This window comes from Pseudorasbora parva, chromosome 8, assembly GCF_024679245.1.
Source record: "Pseudorasbora parva isolate DD20220531a chromosome 8, ASM2467924v1, whole genome shotgun sequence".
NCBI classification, from domain to species: Eukaryota; Metazoa; Chordata; class Actinopteri; order Cypriniformes; family Gobionidae; genus Pseudorasbora; species Pseudorasbora parva.
In genome coordinates this window covers 30,446,686-30,474,306 of record NC_090179.1, presented here as the reverse complement: position 1 = coordinate 30,474,306, position 27,621 = coordinate 30,446,686, and the positions used below count along the sequence as shown (strand labels likewise).

The window sequence follows — 27,621 nt, the reverse complement described above, 5'->3', positions numbered from 1 at the left end:
ACTGAAGTGAACATGTCTTCCCCATGTGAGCTGGAACTTCATTAAAAATAAAGTTCAACCACTCATTCCTAAAATTAGGATCAAAAGCTTATGCAGCGACTGTTCTTCCATAACCAGGAATAGAGCAATATCTTGCTATATTCTTCGGCATGTTTATTGTTGTTGACCAGCTTGCACGAGCTGATCACCTCCATGAGTCGGTGGACAAGGCTACTGAATTACACGTTCTGTAGAGGTGTGTTTCGTCGCGCAATGACGTAAGTATGAAGCACAGGACCATTTGCTGGGCCTGGTGTCTATAATAGCTTTTCTTTGACTAACAAGGAAGTTTTCAGCTCTGAAACCTACAGGATATTCTTATATTATCATGACATTTATATCAATCGCTTAAGGGAAAGTTGATTTCTCAATTCATCACCTCTTTAAATCTTTAAATGCTAAGTTTCTCAAAAGTATAAAGTTGAACACAAAAAAATGTATGGCACATCTAGGAATACATTTAAACATCCACAATATAATAATAATAATGATATGTATGAAGGCCTTGCAATCACTGTGTCTACTTCAGTAGCAGTACACTGACGCTGACAGGTATGTTAAGTGTAAAGTCTGCCCGGCATGCCGCGTGGATACACTGTTAGTTTAATCTAAGTGATAAAGGCTGAAAGCAAACACCCAATGGAAGTTTCTTGAGCGTATCAGCTGAAGGACGGAGAGTTGTAGCACTGATACTGGGTGATGATAGCTACTGCTCTCCCTTTCCTAATCTGTTCCGTCTGCTCCCCCCAGAGGAATAGAGTTTAGTCTGGCTCAGAGCATGAGCATGCATGAACTGTTAGATTACTGACTGGAAAAGTACAGATGAAGCATGTCACATATATTACTGCTTAGAAGATATGTTTAATTTGTAATATTTTCAATCATTTAGCATGAATACTGAAACAATGTAAACTTAGATTTTATTTAGGGCTAACAATCATGTAAAAAAATAATAATGTATGTAATAATCTTGAATTGTTTTTTAAATCACATTATCCAAAAAAATATCAAGAAGCAGCACAACTGTTTTCAACTATAATAATAATGAGAACAGAAATGTTTCTTGAGCAGCAAAGCAGCATATTATAATGATTTCTGAAGGATCATGTTACACTTAAGACTGCATCACAGCAATACATTACATTATAAAATACATTGGGGCAAAAAAAAGTATTTAGTCATATTTTAGTTAGTAAGTTCTCCCACTTAAAAAGGTGAGAGAGGCCTGTCATTTTCATCATAGGTACACTTCAACTATGAGAGACAGAAAGAGAAAAAAAAATCTCATTATGTTGGAAAATAAGTATTTGATCACCTACAAAAAGAAGATTTCTGGCTCTCACAGACCTGTAACTTCTTCTTTAAGAGGCTCATCTGTCCTCCACTCGTTACCTGTATTAATGCTCCAAACTCCACTATGACCAAAGAGCTGTCAAATGACACCAGAAACAAAATTTTAGACCTGCACCAGGCTGGGAAGACTGAATCTGCAATATGTAAGCCGTTTGATGTTGAAAAAAATCCACTGTGGGAGCAATCATTAGAAAATTTAAGACATGCAAGACCATTGATAATCTCCCTCGATCTAGGGCTCCACCTAAGATCTCACCTCGTGTTGAGTCAAAATGATCACATGAACAGTGAGCAAAAATCCCAGAACCACATGTGAAGACCTAGTGAATGACCTGCAGAAAGGGACCAAAATAACAGGCTACCATCAGTAACACACTACGCTGCCAGGGACTCAAATCCTGCAGTGCCAGACGTGTCCCCCTTGCTTAACCCAGTACATGTCCAGGCCCGTCTGAAGTTTGCTAGAGAGGATTTGGATGATCCAGAAGAGGATTGGGAGAAGGTCACATGGTCAGATGAAACCAAAATATAACTTTTTAGCAAAAACTCAGCCAAGTAAGATGATTGGGAGAAGGTCACATGGTCAGATGAAACCAAAATATAACTTTTTAGCAAAAACTCAGCCAAGTAAGATCAACATCCTTTGTTGATCCTGGATCAACATTCAATTAACCAATCACAAGCCTCTGATGTCATCAGTGTGTGCCGACTAAATGCCATTATAACCTTTTGAACGTTCCCGCCTCACTTCCCTCGACTCACCGACCAAACGTAAGTTATTTTTTCTGTACTCTTTCTTTGACCCTTTCTGCATAAATTACATTTACATTGCCATAGTTTCAGCTGCAGAGAGGGTCAAAGAAAGAGTACAGAAAAAATAACTTACCTTTGGTCAGTGAGTCGAGGGAAGTGAGGCGGGAACATTCAAAAGGTTGTAATGGCATTTAGTCGGCACACACTGATGACATCAGAGGCTTGTGATTGGTTAATTAAATGTTGATCCAGGATCAACAAAGGATGTTGATCCAGGAACGCATCTTACTTGGCAAAATCACGTTCACCCTCCAAGCCCTATATCTCCTTCATGTGTGCTGTTGTCATAAACAGCAATGATATCTACAAGTCACAAGTGAGAGGACATTTTGGTTTCTGTGCTATCTTGCCCTGCTCCTCATAACTGTACATTAAACATGAAATATGTTCAAACTGACTGTCACAAACAGATAGACAAAGTGATTGTCCATGGTAACTTATTAAATTAGGAAACTTAAATTAGTAATGGCAAGGATAGATGATTTTTTTTATCAAATTTAAATGATAATGATGACCTTTTTCAAACATTATTCCTCATGCAGTCACACGCTTTTCCTCATCTTTGTCCATATGCTTGCTCTGCTTTTTCTTGCTGCTGGACTTCCCTGCGGCAGGTGTCTGTTTCTCTGGTCCGGTTTTGTCTGGTTTGCGTTTGCTGGGCGTCTGGCTGTCTTTCTGAGCGAGCACTGTGCTATGAGCTGCTCTGTCTTCATTAGGTCTCAGTTTAGAAAGTCTGTCTCTCATCTCCTTCAGCCTCTGATCCACCGTACACTTCTCCAGCTCCAGCATTATCTGCTGCTCCTGCAAGCATGGGGATTGTGAGACCCAGACAGAAAGAGAGAAATACATTCTACAATGTAAATGCATTTAGCACTCCCTCCTACGTTGTGGGGGTTGTAGGGGTCACCACTGACTGATACCTGTAGTGGTTTGTCATACTTGGACTCTTTCTTCTCCGGTGGGCTACGTATGTCCATTGCACTGTGGAGTTCAGAGGAGAGCTGCTGGTAAACATCATTAAGTCTGTTTATTTCTCTCTCCACACACAGCACCTGAAGCACAGGTAGAAGGAAAAAAATACATCTCCATAGCTGTACACTCTTCAGAATAAAAATATGATGTAAAAGTGCCTTCACTCACTGGGACTTGAGTCTTTACGCCAGTTTGCCCTTGTCCTGCAACAATAAACACAAAATATCCCAAAATTGTACCCATTGCCCAGCTATTTGCTATGGGTGTAAAAAAAACAAGTAATCCCTCACCATCTCCATGTCCGTCTTTCAGAGTTGGTTTTAGTTCCTGGAGGAGCTGTTCCAACTTGAAGTATTTATATACTTGAAGTCTAAAATCAATTGAGGAACTGAGTTCATATGTTCTGTGAGTTAATATGTTAATGTTTTAAAGCCACAATATGTAATTTTTCGCCGTTAGAGGTTGCTTATTCAAAACAAAGGCGTAGCTTGATGAAACCTTGATTTCGCAGAGATTTTATTATGTCACAGACGAACGCTTCTTCCGCTCATACGTTTGTGGGGTAACACAGCACTGTTTTATCATATTAGATTTGAGTGTGTTGAACATTGTTATAATACTTCTTGTTGCACACTGTAGTGAGTTAGATCGATATTAGGCATGGTAAAACATGTTACTCGCAGTAAATCAAGAAAAGGAGATAAGAGTAAAGACTAACTGTGTTGAGCTATATAACAATGATACATTTTCCGTCGATGAATGTATCTAAACAGTTGCTAACCTGTCTAATAAAACACAAAGTATATTTGGTGTTTACATGGTTTCTACAAAGTTAAAAATTAAGGGTAACACGGGAATTTAGTCACTGATAGGCGACACACAGACACGGTTTATCTCCTGGTTATTTATCTGAAGTTAAACATTCTGGAAATAGATACATTCCAAGTACACAAGTCAACAAAATATATAACATTGATCTAGTTGTATATTTTGATCTAAATATAACAATATCTTACATATTGTGCCTTTAATATGTTCTTAAAGTCAAATACACCTTAGATTTGGTACAAACCTCTCTGCCAGCAGGTGCTGTGCAAAATGGGTTTCAATAGGTATTTTTTCACTGAAGAAGTTCTCTACTAATGTTCCAAAAGCCTCTGGTGTGTTTTCCTCCTCCATCTAATGTGAAAAAAGTCATACTGTTATAATAGCTCTTCCCAGATTTCATATTATATTTCAAACAGGTGCCTTACCTTTCCTTTCCTCTGGTCTTCAGTGAAAGAGTAATGAAACAACTGCATGCTTAATGCCGATATGGCCAAGTGGAAGGCTTTTATGAAGTCAACAGATTTTAAACCTGTAAAGAATGAAATGACAAAAGATTTTAACTTTTAATTGTGACGCTCCATATGTTTGGAAACATTGCAGAGGTTACTAAAATGTGATAATTCTAAATAATTAAAAATCTAACAAAAAAAAAGTTGTATTTGTCTTGTTTTTTGTTGTAATACTTTCATTCATCAAGGATGCATTTAATTATAGCTGCAGTCAGTAACTTTTTTGGTGAATTAAATATGTTACGTATTTACTCAGATAACATTTTCCATTAAAAATTCTTATTTGGGTTATACTCTAAGATGTAGATTCTGTGATTCTGAAGTACAGTATCCACATTAGTGCAGTGACTGACAGCCGCACAAACTCCTCAAAACATTAGATTCATCCACGCTGATGAGCCGGGCCAACTCAACTCACGTACAGATGATAACTCCACAAATAGCTGCAATTGCAGGTTTCACACAGAGATGGCATTACAGAGGCAAAACTTATGGACTGCAGCTTTAAATATCTCACAATGTCACTGTATTTTCTTATTTTTGATCAAAAGCCTTGGTGAGATTTGAACTGTAGTGTTTGTCCAGTATGCTTTTGATTTCCTCCTATCAGACTGTCTTTGTAAACAAGATTTTTTTTTACAATGATATGTCGTGTTAAATAGTGACTGACTATTGTTAAATAGAGGTGACAAAAGTATTAGAGTAAATAACTCTATGTGGCAGTATAGGGCAATTACTCTTACCTGAGGTTATATAGGCCATAGAGTGCAAGAGAATGGAGATGAACTGGCCAGCATTTTGAAGCTTATTTTCTAGGATGTACAGAATTTGATTGGCTGTGTCATAATAGAAGTCTTTATGGCAATAGGCCAGCAGGTTATCACAGTGCGAGACTGGCACTGTCCTGGCACACAGCAGCATGACAGGGGGGAAGTCACAAGCTCTGTTCAACAAACGCACAACATGGCAGCCAAACAGGAAGACTGCGAAATTCTGGGGGGAAAGGTTGTCAAGAGCAACGGGGATCAGGTGCGACGGTTCACTCTCTGCTGGGCTGATAATTACTGAAGGAGAAGAAAGCAGATGTAGATCATTAAAGAACTCTGAAAGGATCCGGAGACCTTACATTACAGACATTGGTGGGAGAAACATATAGAACATATTTTATATTTCAATTTGTACTTTTTATTGTTTTGTTATATATCAATATAAATACTGAATCCAAAAAGCACATATTGTGTACTGACCGTCCTCTGTCCTGGGCGTTTGGGCAAGAGTCTGGAGAGATTCTTTTATCTCCTGCAGTGTTTTGGAGAGAGGAGTCAGAGACAGAAGCTTGGCCAGTTCCTCTTCACTCACACAGGGGATGGTGCTCTGCTGTTGACCTGACAGATGAGAGCATGTACTTTTAGCACAGCAGCAGCACTGGTGTGAAAGGTTGCAAACTGGCTTTTAACAAGGTCGAACCTGGATCTGAGAAAGCTGCCTCTGCATCAGCACCCACTTTAAACTCTGACATGTCTGCAGGGGAAAACTGTAAAATGATAAAGAAATAATTATTGGGATAGTTCACCCAGAAATTAATATTCTGTCACTTTTTACTTATTATTGTATTATTCCAAACCTGTATGACTTTTCTCGATGTTAAAAAAAATAGTTTAAAGTGCAATGAGCTGGTGAAGAGATGCTGTTCACAAGGCAGCTTTCTATGCTCACACTCCGAGACGGAGCAGAATCCAGACGAGTAGGACACTTAAATGGCCAAATACATGTCAACATGCCTGTCTTGGCAAGTTTTCACTTAAAAGTAGTAGGTTATTTTTATGTTAAGTGAGCATAAACAGTTGGGAAAGTAATCAAATTATTGTCAGTATATTAGATTAGCATCTGCTCTTAAAGTGACAGCAGCCTAAACCTGCTGCTGTAAAAGTCATTTCATCTTAATCAAACAACAAAAGGAAACTAGAGAATTATTCACTTTTTTTCACTGCATAACTTTAATAGTTTTAAAAAGAATCAATGTACATTTAATTTATATGGTGAAGACTATACAGAGTTTTATTTTTACATTTGATTACTTTATTACATTTCTGTAGGCAATAATATTAGTAGGCTAAATTATCAATTTAATTGCTCTTTTTTTTCTATTGTATTCTTGCTATTCATTGTATTTTTTATGCTATTACTGACTGTTTCAACTCACTGATGTTTGTTGACAATGAAACTGCTCTGAAAGAACAGATCGTTGGGTTGGGGGTCATTTTGGGGTTTTATGAACACATTGACAGAGGCCCCCTTACAAAGTTTTGCTTAAGGCTCCCAGAAGTCTAAGTGTATATTTTGTGAATGAATCGTTTAAACTGGCTATGTAAACTGAAGTAGAAAATCAAAAATAGTGCCAAATGGACCACTTTTATGATAAATATGATCTGATCGTAAAATGATAATATAATAATATTTGTGGGCAAGAACAACATGAATGTTGACAAGGGGGAGTAAATAATGACAGAATTTTCCTTTTTGGGTCATCTACCCCTTTAATATCACAAAAATCATTATTTTTTACATTCAAAGCTTATATAGTGGCTCTATGTTGTTTTAATTAGTTTAAATAAGTAACCTGAATGTATCTGGTGGGAAGTTCACTCTCTCTGGTGTCTCTGTGGCTATTTATAGCTGTGCTGTCCTGTTGCTGCCAGACCTCTCCATTCATCCTGCACAGCACTCCCTCCAACGATCTCAGCACAGCCTCCATCGGCCCCATCCACAGCTCTGCTGCAAAGACAAATACTGGTTTCACTGACCTGTGGCTATTAAGAATGCAGATACACATGTACGTTAAAGCAAACTGCTGTCTCACCATGAGAAGTTTCTTTTTTTATCAAAGCTTCATTGTCTAGTATTTTTTTCAACTGGTTCAGTTTTGAGGGTTCCATATTTTCTAGTGTGTCCTAAATACAATATGCAAAAGCTGATTAGTTATTGGGACCGATTGTGCTATCTATTATTTTTTATTATTATTATTATTATTTTTGACATTATTATTCGACTTTGTTTCTGTCTTACCCTTAAAGCGTCAATATGCTGGCACATGTTCCTGTAAAACTCCTGTGTGTCTTTGCGATGCTTTGCCAGCTGGGATGCCAGATGTAAATTCTGATCCTCTAACTTGTCATACAGTGTTTTCACATTGAACTCCTCCAGGTCCATTAGTGTTGTTCTGAAACCTTCACATGTTTGGTTCAAATATGTGATTTGTCAGAATTCACCAGAAGAGTCTTTGTATATTTGCCAGCAGCCAGACATTTTATAAGATTGTCTTACCTACTCCTTTGCAAAGAGCAAGTTCCTCTGATTCTGCTCCCTCTCCCACCCCTCTCAGACCTAGAGGCTCAGAGCCGTCCAAACTACAACACAACATTAAGCAGACTCAAATTTGCACCATGTGCTCAGTACGGTATTGTTAGTTTTAAATGCTGCAAGTGAATTTAGGCATCGCAATATAATTCAATGCCCTGAAATAGGTGTTGCACTCTTTCCTCTCAATAGCAAAACAAACAACAAAAACAACAGCGGTGAGAAAGTATCAGTTAAGAAAGCATCTGTTCACTGTGGATAGGTCTGCACCAGCTCTACAATTCACCAGCATCATGTCGACAGATGACGGAATTCAAATTACCATGTTATGATAGTTTTATTAAAAAGTATATTTGGCATTATCCTGAACATTGTATAAGCAAAGAACGGAAGAGAGGCTCTGGGGACCATGTGTGAAACGTCACATCCTTTTGATTTTCCCAGCAAAAACGTCTCGAGTTCTTCACATAAATATCAGTTTACAGGCTTTCATAGACAACCTAGGAAGTCAGGGAAGGTCTTTATGAATTTTTTTAAGCTGTTCACATATATAAACTTCATATAGTAGATATAGCCCCTTTAAATGTTAATCTTATGTTAAATGCAATCTATTTTTATAATATAAATGAAATTGTAGCATTTCAAATGATTTTAGCGTTATTAGAATTAAAATACTGGTGCATTCGTAGTATTCTTGCACATTTTAGTTACCGTAACATGCTTGTAACAAACACCAAGAAACCTGAGCAATAGGCAGTTGACTTACCCGTCTGTATTATAAACATATTCAATAGGAACAGTGGGTTCACCCAAGCTGCGCCACTTGGGCTTTGGCCTCCCTTGTGCGATAAGGTTGGACCGATTAGGCCTCAAGACAAGAGCAGAGGCTGTCAACACTATTATCAACAACAGCAGCAGAGACAAGATCCCTATGGAGAAATACCAAGCACAGTATGTTAAGAATTCCTGAAAATGCAACTTTCTATTTCAAATGCACCCTAAGCTCCTCTTGTTTCACCTATGATAAGCCCCCAGTCTGGAAGCAGGTTTAAGCTGTGTTGTTTGACAATCCCATGTCGCACTAGCTGTGCGGGGGTCGTGGGCTGGAACGAGGCTGTGGTGGGGTTGCACTCAGAGCCCTGCTCACTCACGACTACTATAAGGCTCCAGTCCGGTACTGCATTATCCAGGAACACATACTTTCCCGGCTCAATGAACACATGCGCGAATCTAATAAGACAAATCAGGAAGATCAAATGCAGATCTTTGTTGAAAGCTAGATGTGATATATCTATCTAGTTTTACCTGCTGGAATTTAGCTGTGTGTGTATGACGAGATGCTGCAGACGTCTGAAGGGCCCAAAATCCCAGCCAGGGTTACTGCTGAACAGGTGGTCCTTCTGGTACACTGGGAAGTGACTGTGGTGGCGGTCTAAATTGACAGAATGACATGCATACACATGTACAGCGAAAACATTTTTTAATCTAAAAGGATAACATCTAAATTAAAGATGCTCTGTTTTTTTTTGACTGTACTAAATCATGATACCATAATATGCTTGAAAATATTTAGGAAACGTGCTAAGTTTAAATACTTGTTTCCCTGAAAAACAATGCTACAGCCAGTTATTCTATTTTGAAATGTGCATTATGTGCGGGAATATCCTTTTTTTGTCCATGTGATTCTGCCCTCTGTCAATTTACCCAATAGTATTTTGACTCCCCATGTTACCACTATCGGTGTAAAACACTGCAATGGAAACTGGGTCTACCCAACCTAAAAAAAAGAACATAGTAAACTAAGGCTCATCACTTTCCATTGTCAATTCGCTATTTATTTTGTGTCCTCAATCTAGCTACCCATGTGAGTGTCGAGTTTGAGGAGAAGGGGTTCGGGGGGAAAATTCTCCAATATTTTGAATTTGGACTGCATTACCCAGTTCAACCACTAGCTGTCAATATTATATAGTGCTCATTTAACTTTAATTAAATTAAGTTTTATTGAAGTCAAAACATTATTTGATATTAATAAATCAACTTAAATTCAAATTTTTGTTTTGTTTTATGGGTTAAATTGGGTAGAAATAACTCCTTAAATATAAAGTTTTTTATTTTCAAAAATGAAAATTACCCCATGATTTACTCGCCCTCAAGCCATCCTAGGTGTATATGACATTCTTCTTTCAGACGGATACAGGTAAAATACAGGTTACATACAGGTTCCAGCAAGTAAAACTAGAGTTATATTAAAAATGTCCTGGCTCTTCCGATCTTTATAATGGCAGTGAATGGAGGACGAGATTTTGAAGTCCAAAAAAGTGCATCCATCCATCATTGAAGTAATCCATACTCCAAATCTATATTTAAAACTTTATAAACTAAAATAGCTACACTGTAAAAAAAATATTTAGAAAAAAAGCCTTAAAATTTTGAGTTCATTGAAATTAAAATTTTGAGTTAATACAATTGTGTGTGTTTTATTTCTGATGACGCAGTGACACATGCCAAATAGTGCTAATTTCCTTCATTGTATCAACTCAAATTTTTAATTTCAATAAACTCAAAACATTACTTACTTTTTTAAGTTAAACCAACAAAAACCAACAATTTTTTTTTACAGTGTAGCTTCCAACAGATGGCAATATGCATCGATTTACGGTGAAAGAGTAACTCCTGACCTGACGCATTAACTAGTAAGGAAGCGTTCCAAAAAACCCCACTGGTCATGAAGTTTAAAATGCACATTTTTTAAGAGAAATATTGGAGGATCATAAGATATAAGTGAAGAGGAGCTTTAGTTTGTTGCCCAGCCCTATTTGTTTGAACAGTGAGAAGCATCAAAGCTTGCGCTACTCCTACATACTACGTCACAGGGTTAGTCTTTTGTTGCAAGTCAACTTGCGTAGGCCATATTTCAGAAGCCAGTTATTTTAGATAATAAAGTTTGTAATATATATTTTGTAATTAAAACCCAAATGGATTACTTTAATGATGGATAGTTGCATTTTTTTGGGCTTCAAAATCTCGACCCCCAATCACCATTATAAAGCTTGGAAGAGCCAGGATATTTTTGGGCTAAACTATCCCTTTAAGGTAAAAATTACAGGTTGCCACTTTTCACCAAAGCCATACCGGTATGGTTGATTGTGAGCTGAAAGATTAGCATGTCGTTTGGTGACAGACATGCTATGGGATTTGGAATCTGTGGAAGAGGCGCTGAAACCACATTTTGATCAGCATGTCTTTTCCTCCTGTAATCTCTCTCCAGAATTTCAACTGGTTCTAAAAGGAAACACCACAACCATTAAAGCTTTATGTTCTGGACCTTGAAAGACAAACAAGATTATCATTAAGCGTGGGTTGGACCTGTATTTAAAGATGATTGGGCAAAATGTTCGAATCTGTAAGTCAGACTCGAACATTTGTGTTCACTGTGGTGAGCAAAAGCAGTCAGCTTACCTGACATTAAAGAGTTAATGAGCCCAGAGTCTTTTAAAATCCAACCAAACACTCCCTCGGGAGCAAACTGGACAAAGTGGATCCTTCCAATGTTCTTGACATGAACATCAGGTCCTAGTACATTTATCATATTCTGAGTGAGGAATAAAAGTTATAAGCAGACTATTCACAACAACTGATGCATAATAATGAATTCTCTTTCTAAAGCAAATATCTGATTAGGCCCAGAACTCACCCTGCTCCATGTTTTGCTTTCATCTGTGGTTTTGATTCTCAACAGCAGCTGTCCTTCTGTATCCAGCATGGCAGAGAGCACCGGCAGTGTGGACACGCATGAAGAGTTACACACTTCCTCCGCTGACACGTACCTCTCACAGTGACAACTGCAGGAAAACATCACACAAACTTTCATGCTAAAGTTAATGAAGAGCAGCACATTAGGTAAGATATAATGTCTTGTATTGTCCCGAAGGGCTTTATTTTGCATTAATGACCAGCTGACTATAAATGATTCTGCTTATTTGAAGGCTACTAAATAACTGAATAAATAAACATGAAATATTGATCTAAAAATGATTGGATTATTTAAGGAGGAGGAGGCATGGAACTAGCACATGCATATAATATTGGTTATCATTGACAATCATCAAATATGCATGTACCAATCAGAATCAAGTATTACAGAGAATAACCTATAAATTATGCACTTACAATACACATTAGTTGATGCATTAACTTTTTACAGCATTTAAAATGTATGCAAAATAATTTTGCAAATTCTGTTGGCCATTGCTAATTTATTTTTGATCATAATACATTATTAATTTACACAATTGTTAAAAAATATGAATGTACACTACCATTCAAAAGTTTGGGGTTGGTAATTAAGTCAGCCAGTCAGCATTTATTTGATCAGAAATACTGTAAAAACGTAATATTATTAAAAATAAAACACCTATTTTCTTTTTAAAATGTATGTAAAATGTATTCTTGTGATGACAAAGCTAAGTCTTTAACATCCTTACTCCAGTCTTCAGTGTCACACGATCCTTCAGAAATCATTCTAATATGCTGATTTGCTGCTCAATAATAATAATTAAAAAAAAGATTATTATCAATCTTAAAAACGGTTGTGCTGCTTAATATTTTTAGGGATACTGTGATACATTTTTTAGGATTCTTTGATAAATAAAAAGTTCAAAAGAACAGCTTTTATTTTTAAAAATAGAATGATTTTGTAACCATTTAATTCTGATTAATTTAATGCGTCCATATTACTTTTATCCAAAAAAAAGTTGACCTCAAACTTTTGAATGGTAGTGTATGTAGTATTTAGCATAAACATAAAAAATATCATAAAGTAAATTTGTTAACATAATAATGCACTGAAGACCTCATTGGAACAGTGTATTATGTATACTTACATGCCCATCCCTACATCCAAAGTCCCTCCCTGAGGTCCACATGTAACATTACAGGAGTAGGTGGATGGGATGACACATTCCAGCGTAGAGGCCAGCCTCACTTGACCTGCCCAACAGCGCTTCTTCACCTTCACAGAATGAAGCGCTCCTTACTGTCTTATCACACAGTTATATCAAAGAGACATAGAGTTAAAGTACACATCTCACCTCAGGCTGGCAGTCCAGTTCACTGTCTGCAGTGGAGCTTTTTATGTCCAATTGATTGTAAAAGACAAAACCGGTCTTACACAAGCATGACCCATCCGAGTGCTGAAATGCACGGTTTTTGCCTATGCAGGTACAAGAGGACGCCCCTATAAAACAAATCAAAATAAATATATTACAAGGTCTCAGTTGTTTTATTATGAGTATAAAGGGACAAAATGTCTCTTGTAAAATGTTTTTGCTTTCCACTGTGCAACTTTTTCCATTGTTTTTCTATGTAAACATGCGCTAGATATACTTGTCTCTAGATAATTTTTTTTTTTAATTACAGCAGGTAAAAATGTTTGGACAATACTAATTTCTCGTTCTTAATCGATTTTCATTTTGATGCACAAAGATCTTTTTAATGAAATGTATTTATTGAAATGTATCATGCCTCATATAATCACTCAATTAGCGATTCAACCACGACTTCAGTAAAACAGCTTGTAAATGTCATGTCACGTAATGTTACATTTACCTCAGAAAAAGCTATTCACTGCCAATAGAGTAAATTCTTAGTCAGCTAGAACTCTAGAGAAGCATTTTGCTAGATAGATGCACTGTATTATATTTTACCTAAACTGTTGACTTCATTATTTAATGTATTTTTGAATAACAAACACCATTTAAATGTTTATATTTCAACAATGAACTAGGGTCAAAAAAACATAATTATATCATTATAAAGTTGCCTTATCTGCAACTTTATAAATAAACTTTATTTTCCTTTTTGGTTTTCAGCTAGATTAAAACTTAATCAATTTTTTAGTATTGCATCAGTATTTTTTTTACCACTATCCTGCATCTTGTTTTTTTTTAAAGGCAAAAACACATTCACAGAGTGAATGTCCCGAGGCTTGAGAAAATCTCCTTTAGTCTCCTACAATGCCATCTGACCTGCATCTGAGGTGGATGAACTCCCACAGGGGAAACAGGCTCTCTGGGCATGCAGATGGTTGAAGGTGCCTGGTGGGCATTTGTGGCATTCCTCAAGTGATTCTGCACTAGTGCGGTTTCCATATGATCCAGGCGGGCAGGGAACAGGCTCAGAGCTGCCTTGTGGACAAACGTACCCTACTGGACAGGATCGATCACTATAATAGTGTGAGCCTAGTAAACAGATCATTAAATTAGTTAACATAATCAATCAGTGCTGTTATTGTTAGCCTATTCGATTAATATGGGAGCTCTTCAGTGCTGACCCGGAGGGCAGTGATGTCCTGGAGGGCAGAGGAGGCACTGGAGGTGTGGGGACCAACTAGGCCGATAGGTGCCGGCCCCACACATAACGCAGCTGCTCTCCTGAGACTTCCTCAGTCCACTGGTGTTCAGCGGCATCCAGCCATCCGGACAGGACAGCATGACAGAACTGTTGGCTGGGCAGTAATGTGGAAAAGTACATCTGCAAAAAGAGATGATTTTGTTTTAATCGTTTATATTTAACAGTCTTATTGAATTAAAGATGAGCATTCCATGACCGCAAACATCATTTAAATTTAAAAATAAAGAAAAAAGCATCACAATTAAATATCCAAAATGTCTAATATCACTGATAACCGATATTGTACCGATATATTGTACATCCCTAGTTGGATAATGCTTACACTTGCTGCGGTGAGCTGTAGGTGTGAGATCCTTCAGGACAGTAGTATCCTGCAGGACATGGTGTGGGCTCTCCTGTCTGGGGTCTACAGTATGAACCAGCTCTGCAAGGGATCTCTGTCACTGAGCCTGTATGATGGATAACTTTACAGTTATAATATGCCTTTTTAGTGCATTTGCAAATATGAATGATGCCGAAATTGCACCTACCTGCAGGACATTCATAAGAAGCTCGGCATGGGATGCCTGCTGTATTAGGCTGGCCTGTGGTGCGAGGGTCTGGGCAGTAGGTTCCAGGAAGGCAAAGCTCACACTGGCTGACAGCGGCTGCCCCGGCCTGTGCCCTCATGGTGCCTGCGGGGCAAGACACTGGGAATCCTGTCCCACTGCACCAATGACCCGGTGGGCAAAGGAAGCTTGAGAAATCAGTCAGCCCTGTAGAGATGTAAGGAACAAAACAATAATCTAGACAATCATTTTAAACATTAAATTAAGTGGTTATACAAAGATATATAACTAAATATGTTATATATAAACTATATATATATATATATATATATATATATATATATATATATATATATATATATATATATATATATATATATAGTTTAGGATCAGCTCACTGTGACAGCAAAATAGGAATATTGTGACATAGTATTACAAATTTAAAGGTAACTGTTTTCTATTTTAATAGACTTTAAAATAGATTTCTTGCTGTGACGGCAAAGCTACATTTTTAGCATTTATTTGTAATTGAAATCTATAATGTAATCTATAATGTAAATTAATGTCTTTCACTTTATCATTTTAATGTGTTCTCGCTGAATAAAAGTATTAATTTCTCCTTTTTTTAAACTTACAGAACCCACATTTTTGAAAGGTAGTGTACCTAAATATATGATTATATATATTATGTTACATATGGTATGCCGGACCTGTGGAGTTACAAAACGTTCCATGTGGACAGGTGAGACAGTCTCCCTTGCTCCCTGCACCAGATGTGGGTCTGTATGTGAACAGGGGACATTTTCTGGGCCCAGGCCGCCCCTCAGACTCATAATCAACTATGCCATCACAGTAATAGCCTGGTGGACACAAGTATGGGATGGGATCACCTATAAGAGGGCAGAAAGTAAAAGGATACTTATTTTTTCATTCCAATGGATGTAGCAAGACTTGTAAAACTACTGTATATAAGTATATATTAAGTTTAAACTACTATATGGACATCTGTCAGGTAATCGGACATATTTATACATAGTATTTAGTAACTGACGTACCCTCTTGGCACCAATGTCTTGGAGGACAAATCAGACAGTCACGTATAGCACTTGCTCCAGGGGTTTCTCTTATAGTGTTGGCAGGACAAGATAAAGGTTCCTCAGTGCCTTCAGGGCAATAAAAGCCTGTCCAAATAAACAGCACCAATGGTAAACATTAAATATATTTCCGATTTATTATTGATTACTTATCGTATCAAGACTATTTACTGGATTCATGGAAGGGTTTAGAGGAAGCTGAATAACGTACCAGCAGGACATGGTCCAGCACACTGCGCTCCCCACTCACACTGGTCTCTGCTGAGAAGGAAAGCTGCCTGAGGGGTGAACTCTGAACTGCCAGAGATGCACAGAAAACCAGCAGCACATAGACCTTTGACCTGTCCAGCCCTGAGGAATAATCAAAACACGAAAACTCATCAAATTTTCATTACATTCAGAAAAAATTGGGTGTATGTACACAAATTACACAATTGCTCAAAGGTTTGGGGTCAGTATGATATTAAGCAGCAAGACTGTTTTCAACATTGATAATAAAACATATTTCTTGAGCTATAAATCAGCATATTAGAATGATTTCTGAAAGATCATGTGACATCGAAGACTGTAATGTAATGGTTGCTGAAAATTCATCTTTGCCATCAATTAAAATACATTTTACAATATTTTACAAGAGCCATGGGAATGGACCAAGGCCGGTGGCGTGAGTGCTAATGTGCCTACATGGCGGCAGACTCTGCTCAGCACATGCTCTATGACATTGCGTATTTCTCACAGCGTCGAGGGCTCTTTGATAGCATGTTCCTCCTTCCTCCCGGGTTTAAGCTGATGTTCTGATGTTGCAAAATCACCAAACCGCAAAGAACATTCTGAATTAAATGATTGTTTGCTCCTGTATCTGTTGCTGGGTTGCGTGTCACACACATTCGTTTAGTGAAGTTCAAAAGAGACTCGCTTACTGTAAAGACAAACAGTTTTGCATAATTAAAATGTGCACCCTGAATTCATTCATTCGTGTTCGAATCACTCTGCCTCTAATTTTATATTTTAGAAAACCAAATAGGGGCAATAGTCTGAAAACACAAAGATTCCACACCTGGAAATTACTCAAATCAAATTCCATACTTTTCCAAACTGTGTAGGAACCAAACAGCAACATTCCAGCAAGTCCAGGCCTGGTCTTCTCTCATCTCCCACTGTTTTCACTTCCAGAGCTCTTCCGAGGGACTTGAGACAGGTGTGTCATCCAGGTGAAGCTCATTAACACTCATTCTAACAATGCTAAGACCTGTCCTGCTTGCCACAATATTAAAATAGATGTTATCTTTAATTGTAACAATATTTTACAATATTACTGGTTTTACAATGGTGTTTTTAAAATGAATTAATACAGTCTTGATGAGCATAAAATACTTATGTGCTCATACTAGTGAGAAAGTGTAAAGTGTGCTTTAAGTTTATTTTCGAATAGAAACGCCCTTATATGATCTGTAGACGTACTTGCAGAACTTTCCTGGTGGACACGGCAAACACTCTCTCTCCTCCTGTAGACCCCCGACCTCAGGTGGGGTGTATGTGCCATTGGGACAGGGCTGAGGAACCATTGTGGCTACAATTAAAAGAAGAATTGGATAAAGTACATGTACTAATGACACCACAGAGAGTTACAGAAGCATAGGTTATGGGTTACCAGCAGGGCAGTAGGAATGTGGAGGGCAAGGCCGGGGGTCTCCAATAATTGCTTCCTCGCAGTAATAGCCTGGACGGCAGGGGATGCAGTTATCCGAGCCCGGATTCGGTTGGTACTGTCCCGTGGGGCAGGGTAAGGCCAGGGGTGAACCCAAGGGACAATAATGACCCTGATAGTGCAAAACCTGTCAGTCAGGCTGCCAGGCTCAAATTAATAAGAGATAGCAGAGTGAGAAGGAAGATAAACTAACCTTGGGACAGAGGAAGGCGTGTGGGGTGGTAGAGGAGAAGTCTACGGGGCAGTAAAAGCCAGCAGCACAGGGCCCAGTTGGAGCATTCAGACCATCGCTAGCACAATAATGCCCTGCTGGGCAAGGAAGACAGCTTTCTATGGAGTAACCCCCTGTGAGCAGGTCAATAAATGGTTATATTATAAACACTGTATATTATAAAATAAAATATTAATGTGCAAAAGGTTCCAGAGAATATGGGAAGGGCAACATTTAGATGAATGTGAATAATTTGAAAAAGTATATTGCTAGAGTGCATTTATAAGAACAACAAAAGTTGAATCTGTGCAATATTATTTGTGCACCATTGCTTTAAGCTACACAGCCTATTGTTTTTGATAGCTCATTTATTTTGATGCTCTATTGCACTCACCCTGTTAAATTATTCATATGCATCTAAATGGTGGTGGTTTTTTAATGTGTATAATAACTGTCCTTTGAACTGCTTTAACATGTTTCCTCAGAGGCTCTAAATGTTTTATAGATTATAGTAAAATAAATGTGTCAGTCTGTACACACCGGTGAGATTACGAATGCTGCCTGCTGGGCAGGGCAGAGGCATTAGGGTTCCAGAAGGGCAAAAGTGACCCTGTGGGCATGGCCCATTCCGGAGGTAGCCACTCATATTCAGAGGTGCAGGATTTGGAGACCCTCCTTGACAGAAATAACCCTGCTGGCACTGGCCTACAAACAAAACTAAAATCAGTACATATGATACAGTCACTGACCAAAACTAAAGTGTGGGATGATTTCAGACCCTGTGGATGTGATGTTCCAGGTGAACTGCAGTAGAGGCCAGTAGGGCAGGGCACACAAGCAGCCTCTGACTGAGCCCTTGTAACCTGTCCCAGTGTGCCCACAGGGCAGGGTAAAGCTGCAGCAGTGCCAACAGGGCAAAAGTGACCTTATGCAACACAGAAAAGACAGCAGATTGTGAGCAAACACAATAGCATATACTGCCATTCAAAAGTTTCTTTTTAAAATAAATTAATACTTTTATTTAGTAAGGATGTATTAAATTGACTGAAAATAACATAAATAATGTTACAAAAGATTTATATTTCAAGTAAATGCTGTTCTTTTGAAATTTTTATTAAATAAAGATTTTTGGAGAAAAAAAATGTAATACAGTTTCCACAAAAATATACCACATCAACATATTAGAATGATTTCTGAAGGATCTTGTGACACTGAAGACCGGAGTAATGATGTTGAAAATTCAGCTTTGCCATCACAGGAATACATTACATTTTAAAATATAATAAAATATGATTTATAATATGTAAGAATCTCTCACAATATTACAGTTTTTATTTTAGTTTTGATTAAATAAATGGAGCCATGGTGTACATAAAATACTCCCCCCCCCCCCCCCCCCCCCCAAAAAAAAAAAAAAAACTTACCGACCACAAACTTTTCAAAAGCAGTGTCTGATTTTGATTTGTATCAGAATGGAAAAACACAATTATTTTTGCATTATCCATCATAATAATTTCAGCAGTGGGCTGAACTCACCAATGGGACATGCAGAAGGTTCCTGTGTGCCAGGGGAAGGACACATAGTGCCAGCTGGGCATGAAAGACAGTGGGTGGCTCCAGGAGCACTGCTGTATGTGCCAGGCTCACATGGCATTTCGATTGGAGTTCCAATAGGGCAACTATGTCCGCTCGGACAAATATAACCCTGTAGTCCATCTACTGGTCGAGCACTACGACTGCCGTTCATACACACATATCTGTGAGGGGACAAATAATGCTGTTACAAATTACATTCCAAAAGAAAATCATTATTACATAACCATATGCCAGGTTTTAGATGCCTAATGTATAATCATCCTCCATCGAGGCAATTGCAAAAGCACTTCACTGTATCTGTTTTCATTCCCGACCACAACTGGATAGAAACTGGATCCACATAGTCGTTTTAATAAGTTATCTTTTCAAAGCCATTTTCTGTCTCATTTGCACTTTATGTAACATTTCAGTAACAGAAAATACCAATAATAGTTACAGTGAATCTCAGTAATGGACAAAATCTTTAACATCTAAAAATCATGCCATTAAGATCCATTAGCAATGCATGAGCTGGATCAGCTCAAGTGGGTGTGGGTGTACAGTTGTCAGATGACTGTGTGTAGCTCCTGAAACGCATAGATATAATTACCCAGCATCACAGAGAGTTGCCTCTGATGGATGGATCATAGCAGTCTGCTCACAGAAGTACCCAGGAGGACACGACTGGCACTGCTCTGCCTCACTCAACCCTGGGGAGCTGGAGAATGTTCCAGCAGGGCAGGGGAGAGGAAAGCTGATACCAGTTGGGCAATAATGGCCAGGCGGGCACATGTTGTTGCTTGTAGATTCAATCTGCAAATCACACATTTTAAATTAGTTTAACCCTTTGTGAACACATAGTGTCTCTATCAAGAGATCTAATTATATATACCAAGTTTCCAGTGCCATTAGGACTCGTGGCACCCGAAGGGCAGAGATATCCATCCTGGCAGCGGCCTGTAGGCTCAGAAAGACCATGGCGAGCACAAAACATGCCTAGATAGACAGATTACATGGATTAGATCATTTTCCCAACATATTCTACATTACCGTTTAAAAGATTGACAAAGTAATTTTGAAAGTCTCTTATGCTCACCATAATTTTACAAAAATATGTTGTTACATTAAAAATGTCTTTATTGTCACTTTTGATCAATTTAATGTATCCTTGCTGAATAAAAGTATAATTTATTTCCCCCAAACCTTTGAACAGTAGTGCATTTGTATAATAAGTCTTGTTATTTTCATGAATTTCCAGCCCTACCTGCAGGACATGGTAGACAATCCTCCATACTGGCTGTCCCAGACTGTGGCTGCACTGTTCCTGGAGGGCAGGGGAACTGAGTTCCCTGTGATGTGCCCATGGGGCAGAAATGTCCTGGTGGACATTGAAGAGGATCTGATACTGCTTCACCTGCATCGTAATTAAATATGATCTATTGTAATAGATTTATAAGAGCAAATTATTTTGTAGATAGAAATAATAACGCACCCTGACAGTAGTAGCCTAATGGACATGGCTCGCAGTTTTCTCTGTGGCTGTTGCCCATGACAAAACTGAAAGTGCCTGCAGTACAGGCCAGGGGCTTTTGTGTGCCTGCGGGGCAATAGAAACCAGCAGGACAGAGACTCTGCTCAGGACTGCTGGAGCCCCAGTCACAGAAGTAGCCTGCAGAACATTCACCTACACAGTACAATAGATTTAGACAATAATAACATATGACTCATGATTGCATCATTCAACTCCAAATGTCTGCCATAAAATCAGTGCTTTAACAGTATTGTTATGGTTTTCAATCAGAATACCCTATTCCACAAAGGATAAAAGCAAATAATTGTATTGGAAAATGTTTGAAAGAAATAATATAATCACTGAGCTCGACGAGATCAGGGTGCAAAGAAAAAAATAAAGAAAAAAAATCCACATCCTATTATGTGTGAAAATGTCAATGATGATTAAAAAAATAGAAAAATGGCATGTAGCTGATTTTTGTCTTTGAGACCAATTATATTTCCATGATAATTTAATGAACCAATTGCCTGATTATATAATGTTATAATGTAATAATGTTTTTAATGAAAGTTATTATAAAGTGTTAGCAAGAAATCTAGCTTTTTAGGGTTCATTGGGTTGGCTTACAGTCTTTTGAGGTACTCTGTTTCTGTAAAGATTGAAAAACCCTTAGTAAAAGAGCTAAGCAGCTCCTCCACAGCAGTGCTGTTATTGTTAACTGAAACTGTTAACATTAGTTTTTTATTTTATTTAAATACAGGTATATAATACAAAATAATACAAAATATTAAAATAAAATATACACTCACCTAAAGGATTATTAGGAACACCTGTTCAATTTCTCATTAATGCCATTATCTAATCAACCAATCACATGGTAGTTGCGTCAATGCATTTAGGGGTGTGGTCCTGGTCAAGACAATCTCCTGAACTCCAAACTGAATGTCAGAATGGGAAGAACTTTGAGCGTAGCATGGTTGTTGGTGCCAGACGGGCCGGTCTGAGTATTTCACAATCTGCTCAGTTACTAGGATTTTCACACACAACCATTTCTAGGGTTTACGCAGAATGGTGTGAAAAGGGAAAAACATCCAGTATGCAGCAGTCCTGTGGGCCAAAATGCCTTGTTGATGCTAGAGGTCAGAGGAGAATGGGCCGACTGATTCAAGCTGATAGAAGAGGAACTTTGACTGAAATAACCACTCGTTACAGATGAGGTATGCAGCAAAGCATTTGTGAAGCCAAAACACGCACAACCTTGAGGCGGATGGGCTACAATAGCAGATGACCCCACCGGGTACCACTCATCTCCACTACAAATAGGAAAAAGAGGCTACAATTTGCACAAGCTCACCAAAATTGGACAGTTGAAGGCTGGAAAAATGTTGCCTGGTCTGATGAGTCTCGATTTCTGTTGATACATTTAGATGGTACAGTCAGAATTTGGTCGTAAACAGTCGTAAACAGAATGAGAACATGGATCCATCATGCCTTGTTACCACTGTGCAGGCTGGTGGTGGTGTAATGGTGTGAGGGATGGTTTCTTGGCACACCTTAGTGCCAATTGGGCATCGTTTAAATGCCACGATCTACCTGAGCATTGTTTCTGACCATGTCCATCCCTTTATGACCACCATGTACCCATCCTCTGATGGCTACTTCCAGCAGGATAATACACCATGTCACAAAGCTTGAATAATTTTAAATTGGTTTCTTGACCATGACAATGAGTTCACTGTACTAAAATGTCCCCCACAGTCACCAGATCTCAACCCAATAGAGCATCTTTGGGATGTGGTGGAACGGGAACTTCGTGCCCTGGATGTGCATCCCACAAATCTCCGTCAACTGCAAGATGCTATCCTATCAATATGGGCCAGCATTTCAAAAGAATGCTTTCAGCACCTTGTTAAATTAATACCACATAGAATTAAGTCAGTTCTGAAGGCGAAAGGGGGTCAAACACAGTAATAATATGGTGTTTCTAATAATCCTTTAGGTGAGTGTATATATTACATCAAAAACTTAAATATATAAAAATTACTAAAATGGAAATAAATATATATTAAAGTTAAACAGAGATATTTATAAACAACAAAAACTAATTTAAAAAAAAGACAAAACCACATAACAAAATGACAAAAAAATGAACTAAAATGAAAACAGAACATTTTAAATAATAATAAAAACCTGCTCTTATTCCAAGAAGGCAGTATGCCCCAGCTGGACACATAGTGCCAGTGCTGTTGTCCGTGGGGTTGGGAACTGTTGCTTGCACAAAACAGAGGAATCCAGGGGCACAGGGCCCCGAGGGCTCAGAGAGGCCATCTGAACCGCAGAAATAGCCTATAGGGCACACCAGGCACTGCTCTGCAATTATAAAAAATATATATCAAATATCAAATTTATTTAATACATGTTCTTCACGTATTGCAATACAATAGAGAATAAATCACCTGCTGAAATGAGGCCTAGAGAATCACTATATGTGCCTTTGGGACATGGAACTGGGTTTCCAGGATGAGTCTCATTTGGGCAATAAAAGCCTTCAGGACAGACCAAAGGAGTGCTGACCCCCGTAGAGCCACTTGTGAGGTTAATGCAGTGGAAACCAGGAGGACAGGGTTTACACTCGCTCTGCCCCCTCTGATCCTGAAACTGACCTGCAATCAAACAACATCATATAAAAAGACCAATGAGAACAATCACTTTTGTGTTTGACCTCTTCTAAAAAGGGTAGTAACTACACTGAAATGGAGCCCTACAAAGTCAATGGAGCATTACCTAGAGGTCACAGAGTAGGCAGTATATCTCCAAAATAGAGTATTACAGTACCTCCAGGGCAAGGCATGCAATCATCTGTGTCCTTTCCCCCTCTGTCAGACCGCTGGCTGCCTACTGGACAGGGAGTTGGCACAGCACTACCAATCTCACAATAGTGACCTGGAGGACAAATATCGCCATAAACAGCTGACAGAGGAGCTGCGGTTGGAGATCCCTCACTGCAATAAAACCCTGTGAGAATACAATATATCATATTAATAAGAATCTTCAAGAAGTCCTGTGAAGGTCTAAAAAAGTTCTGCCCTAGATGTTTGTTATCCACCTGACAAACAGGGTCCACTGACTGCGGTCAGGCTTGGTTCTGAGCAATAAAACCCTGGTGTACAGTTTTGGCACTGACTTATGTTGGATAGCTGATGCAGATTGCTGTAAAACAATATATTTATTGTATTAAATAAAATAAAATAAATCAATAAAAATATAAAATACATTTTTTATTTAAAGAAAAACCTATCATATTGTGTCACACTGGTACCTAAATGTCCCCTTGGGACAAGGTTTTCCAGCAATACTTCCAGCTGGACAATAATATCCAGATGGACACGGTATTCCAGTTTCATTATCATTTGGGGAGGGAGTAATGGCTCCTCCAAAACACAAGAATCCAGCACTGCAAGGGCCAGTTGGTGACACATTTCCTGGACAAACAAACAAATATCAGCTACACATATCAGACCAAGCAGGATTAGCATGTTCTCTCTGGATAAAATAATCATTGTTCATGCGTCATACCTGACCCTATACAATAGGTCCCAGGGTCACATTGAGAGCATTCAGAAGACTCAGCCAATCCAGACCGGTTCCCATAACGCCCTGGAGGACATGGATGTTGACTGGATGTCCCGATTGGACAATAAAATCCAGGCTGACATGGGAATGGGTGTGTCATACCTAGTACAAGAAACACATTATTAAGCAAAGGCACACAGAAAGGATATCTAACATCTGATAAATTACATCAATTTTATGTGTACCGTTCTCAGGACAGAAAAAGCGGACAGGGCACAGTTCACATCTACGTTGGCCTAAACTGGGCTGAAAGCTACCTGGAAAACATGGCCTCTCCATAATGCTGCCCTGTTAGAGCGGGAATAACATGAGTATATTTTGTAAAGGTCACACTGTAATTTTTATATTAACTGTCATTTTAAATAGTTTTAATTCATTAAAAATACAAAATTTGCACTTTTTTTTTTTACTCTTCAGTCATGAAAAAGACTTCCAATATTACAGAAACCCCATATAAAAGGCATAATTATCTCACCAAACATTTAATTAAATAAAAATAATAACAATTTGTCCACATTATCTGGTATATATATTCTTAGATTTTTAAAGGTATATACTTTTCTTTATTATTTATTTTTTAGGCTAAACAAGACCTAAGAAGTGAACAAAAAGCAAAACAATATATTTTAATAATATAAATTAAAAAGCTTGTTCCTGTATTTTGTATAAACAAATAAATAAATCAATTAAATTGTGCATATGGTGAGTTTTCCACTTACTCTTTCACAGAAGTGTCCTGCGCCACACACATACTCTGGTGGTCTGGATGAGCTCTGTCCTCCAGGGCAGTAATAGCCTTCAGAGCACAGACCAGAGGGCTCAGATAGGCCTCTTCGCTCACAGAAATATCCCGGTGGACATTCATGGCAATCTTCTGCATCGGCTGCTCCAGCAGAGTCTGGTGAGCATTAAACAATGAAGCCATAAAGCTTCCGGGAAGAGTTCAAACCAGAAAAGGGACTCGTCTTATCAGAAAGTGATTGATTAGAATCCACCCGCAGCGCTTTAAAAGCTTTTTAATCTGTTAATGGAAGGTAATGTATGTTAATAGGCAATAAATACAGAGATGAGAGGTCAAACAACATCTATATATTCTTCTTTAATAAACTGCATTATTGGTAAACAGAAATACTTGTTGAATCGAACTATAAAGCAATGTTGGTAGATACTGTAGGCAAATTACTATACATTTATTTCACATGCTGCCCCATGTCAAGCAATTAAAGGCTATACCAAAACAACATTTAAAAAGGGTTACAGTATAACAATGTGCAAACCCTGTGCAAAAATGTGCAAAAAAATTGCAAAAATTCCTTGTTGATTATTTTAATTATCAATTATTACTGATTTGTCATTGCAGTCCTAGGTATTAAGAAGTTCACTTACTGCTGATTGTGCCTTGTGGACAGGGCAGGGGTAGTGGTGTGCCCTGGGGACAGTAGTTTCCAGGAGGACAAAGCACAGCACTAGGACTTGAGGAGCCTGTGGGACAGAAGAATCCAGCAAAACAGAGGCCTACAGGAGTGTGCAGGCCGGTCTGATTACAATAAGAGCCTGAATCACAGGGCTGGGGAAGAGACGAACCCACTGGGCAATAAGACCCTGTAGAAAAGATTCATTGAGCTTTAGCCATTAGAACATAATCATCATGACAGTATACAGATATAGAGGGCCGATTTTCAATTAGGAGATAGTTCACCATAACCATCACCATTTTATTAGTTTCTAATATTCTTATTAGGTGAATATTATATCTGAATATTATATCAGTATATCTTCTGATATACTGATTTGTGAAAATATTGTGCTTTTGAGTCATAACCTTTCAGTCCCAAAACTGGTCTAAATGATTTGTTAATGAATCAGGCAACATTACTCTTTCATAAACTTTCAAGCAGAAAGTGTTTTATTTTTATAATGGCATACCTTTTGGTCTGTTGCTCCCTCCGACATCCCACGTTATTTAAACTACTTTAATGCTACATTTATGTACAGCTTGACAGCTCCAGTTCCAGTTCATTGTAACTGCATAGAAATGATTGACCAGCAAATTCTTTGAAATGTTTCCTTTTTTGTTCCACAGAAAAAAAGTCAGTAAAAGATGACTTTTCATTTTTGGGTGAACAATCCCTTTGCACTTTTAAATCAATGTAAATTAACAAATATATCAGTGTGCATTGTGTACCTGTAGGACACTGGTCCCCTTTGAAGCCAGTACATGATTCTGTGATTTGTAGATGTGATTCTGGATAACCCTCAGTCTCGGATAAATTGAATAGAGGTCTGGGATCCAGGTCAGTCCAGACTCCGGCACCATCTCCTTGAAAAAGTGTCAGTCAGTTTTAACAGGCTCATCCGCTATTATATAAATGATTTAGTACCATACCTGGAATGTGAATTGAACAGGTTATGTTCTGCTTCAGAAGGCAAAGATCATACTTTTGGAGATGGGATGAAGATATGAGGTCACAAAAACAAGTCTGCTTAGAGAGTGTGGCTTGAGGTGTGGCAGTATCTGCACCTCCAATGCAATAGTGACCTGGAGCGCAAAACCCTGCAGAAGGGCAAAAATAACATATGCATCACTTCTCGTCATCATTCAGTGAAATTATTTTGTGGTTTACGGTGTAATATTTATTAATTGTCAACCTGAGGGCTGTGAGGAGCCTGGTGCAATGGAATATTTGCCCGGAGGGCAAGGGGAGCAGTCATTGGAGGAGGTGGCCCCTTTGTCCTGGAGAATAAAACCGACAGGGCAGGGTAACGGAGCACTGCTCTGCTCAGGGCAGTAATATCCTGCCGGACACATATCTCCATACATCTGAGAGACTGGGGCAGGCTCTGTGGCTCCTGATGAGCAGAAATGACCTTTTATGGAGGGAGAAACAGATGTTAAATTAAGATACACACCACCAGAACAGACTCTAATGGCAATCTCTGTGGCCCTTACCTGCGGAGCAAGGTCCGGAGGGGCTGATTAGTGCGCTGGTGTTACAGTAGAATCCAGGAGGACATGGAGAGCAATCCAGCTGAGATTGCAACCCCTCAATCATACTC

At 38.4% G+C, this 27,621-nt stretch overlaps 1 protein-coding gene across 1 annotated transcript; it reads right to left on the bottom strand.

Annotated features, from left to right (window-relative positions):
• Window positions 1-1,099: 1,099 nt before the first annotated feature.
• On the bottom strand, window positions 1,100-27,617 carry si:ch211-286b4.4 (zonadhesin). Its single transcript, XM_067450807.1, has 52 exons — window positions 27,515-27,617; window positions 27,214-27,432; window positions 26,951-27,118; window positions 26,750-26,884; window positions 25,951-26,166; window positions 25,284-25,462; window positions 24,750-24,852; window positions 24,508-24,666; window positions 24,251-24,413; window positions 24,038-24,141; window positions 23,767-23,946; window positions 23,388-23,594; window positions 23,122-23,301; window positions 20,911-21,102; window positions 20,683-20,832; window positions 20,311-20,414; window positions 20,029-20,231; window positions 19,380-19,600; window positions 18,622-18,768; window positions 18,384-18,548; window positions 17,826-17,977; window positions 17,576-17,744; window positions 17,386-17,494; window positions 16,136-16,275; window positions 15,886-16,011; window positions 15,541-15,720; window positions 14,813-15,037; window positions 14,605-14,731; window positions 14,203-14,402; window positions 13,898-14,110; window positions 12,962-13,107; window positions 12,755-12,882; window positions 11,566-11,713; window positions 11,331-11,463; window positions 11,004-11,153; window positions 9,177-9,303; window positions 8,890-9,101; window positions 8,638-8,800; window positions 7,839-7,921; window positions 7,581-7,741; window positions 7,375-7,465; window positions 7,135-7,289; window positions 5,982-6,048; window positions 5,762-5,899; window positions 5,258-5,578; window positions 4,431-4,534; window positions 4,250-4,356; window positions 3,468-3,547; window positions 3,346-3,380; window positions 3,126-3,257; window positions 2,721-3,006; window positions 1,100-1,724 (listed from the first exon to the last, which is right to left on the bottom strand). Exons 1-51 carry the CDS (start codon window positions 27,615-27,617, stop codon window positions 2,740-2,742), a joined length of 7,887 nt encoding a protein of 2,628 aa, XP_067306908.1. The 3' UTR covers window positions 1,100-1,724; window positions 2,721-2,739.
• Between the last annotated feature and the right edge of the window lie 4 nt (window positions 27,618-27,621).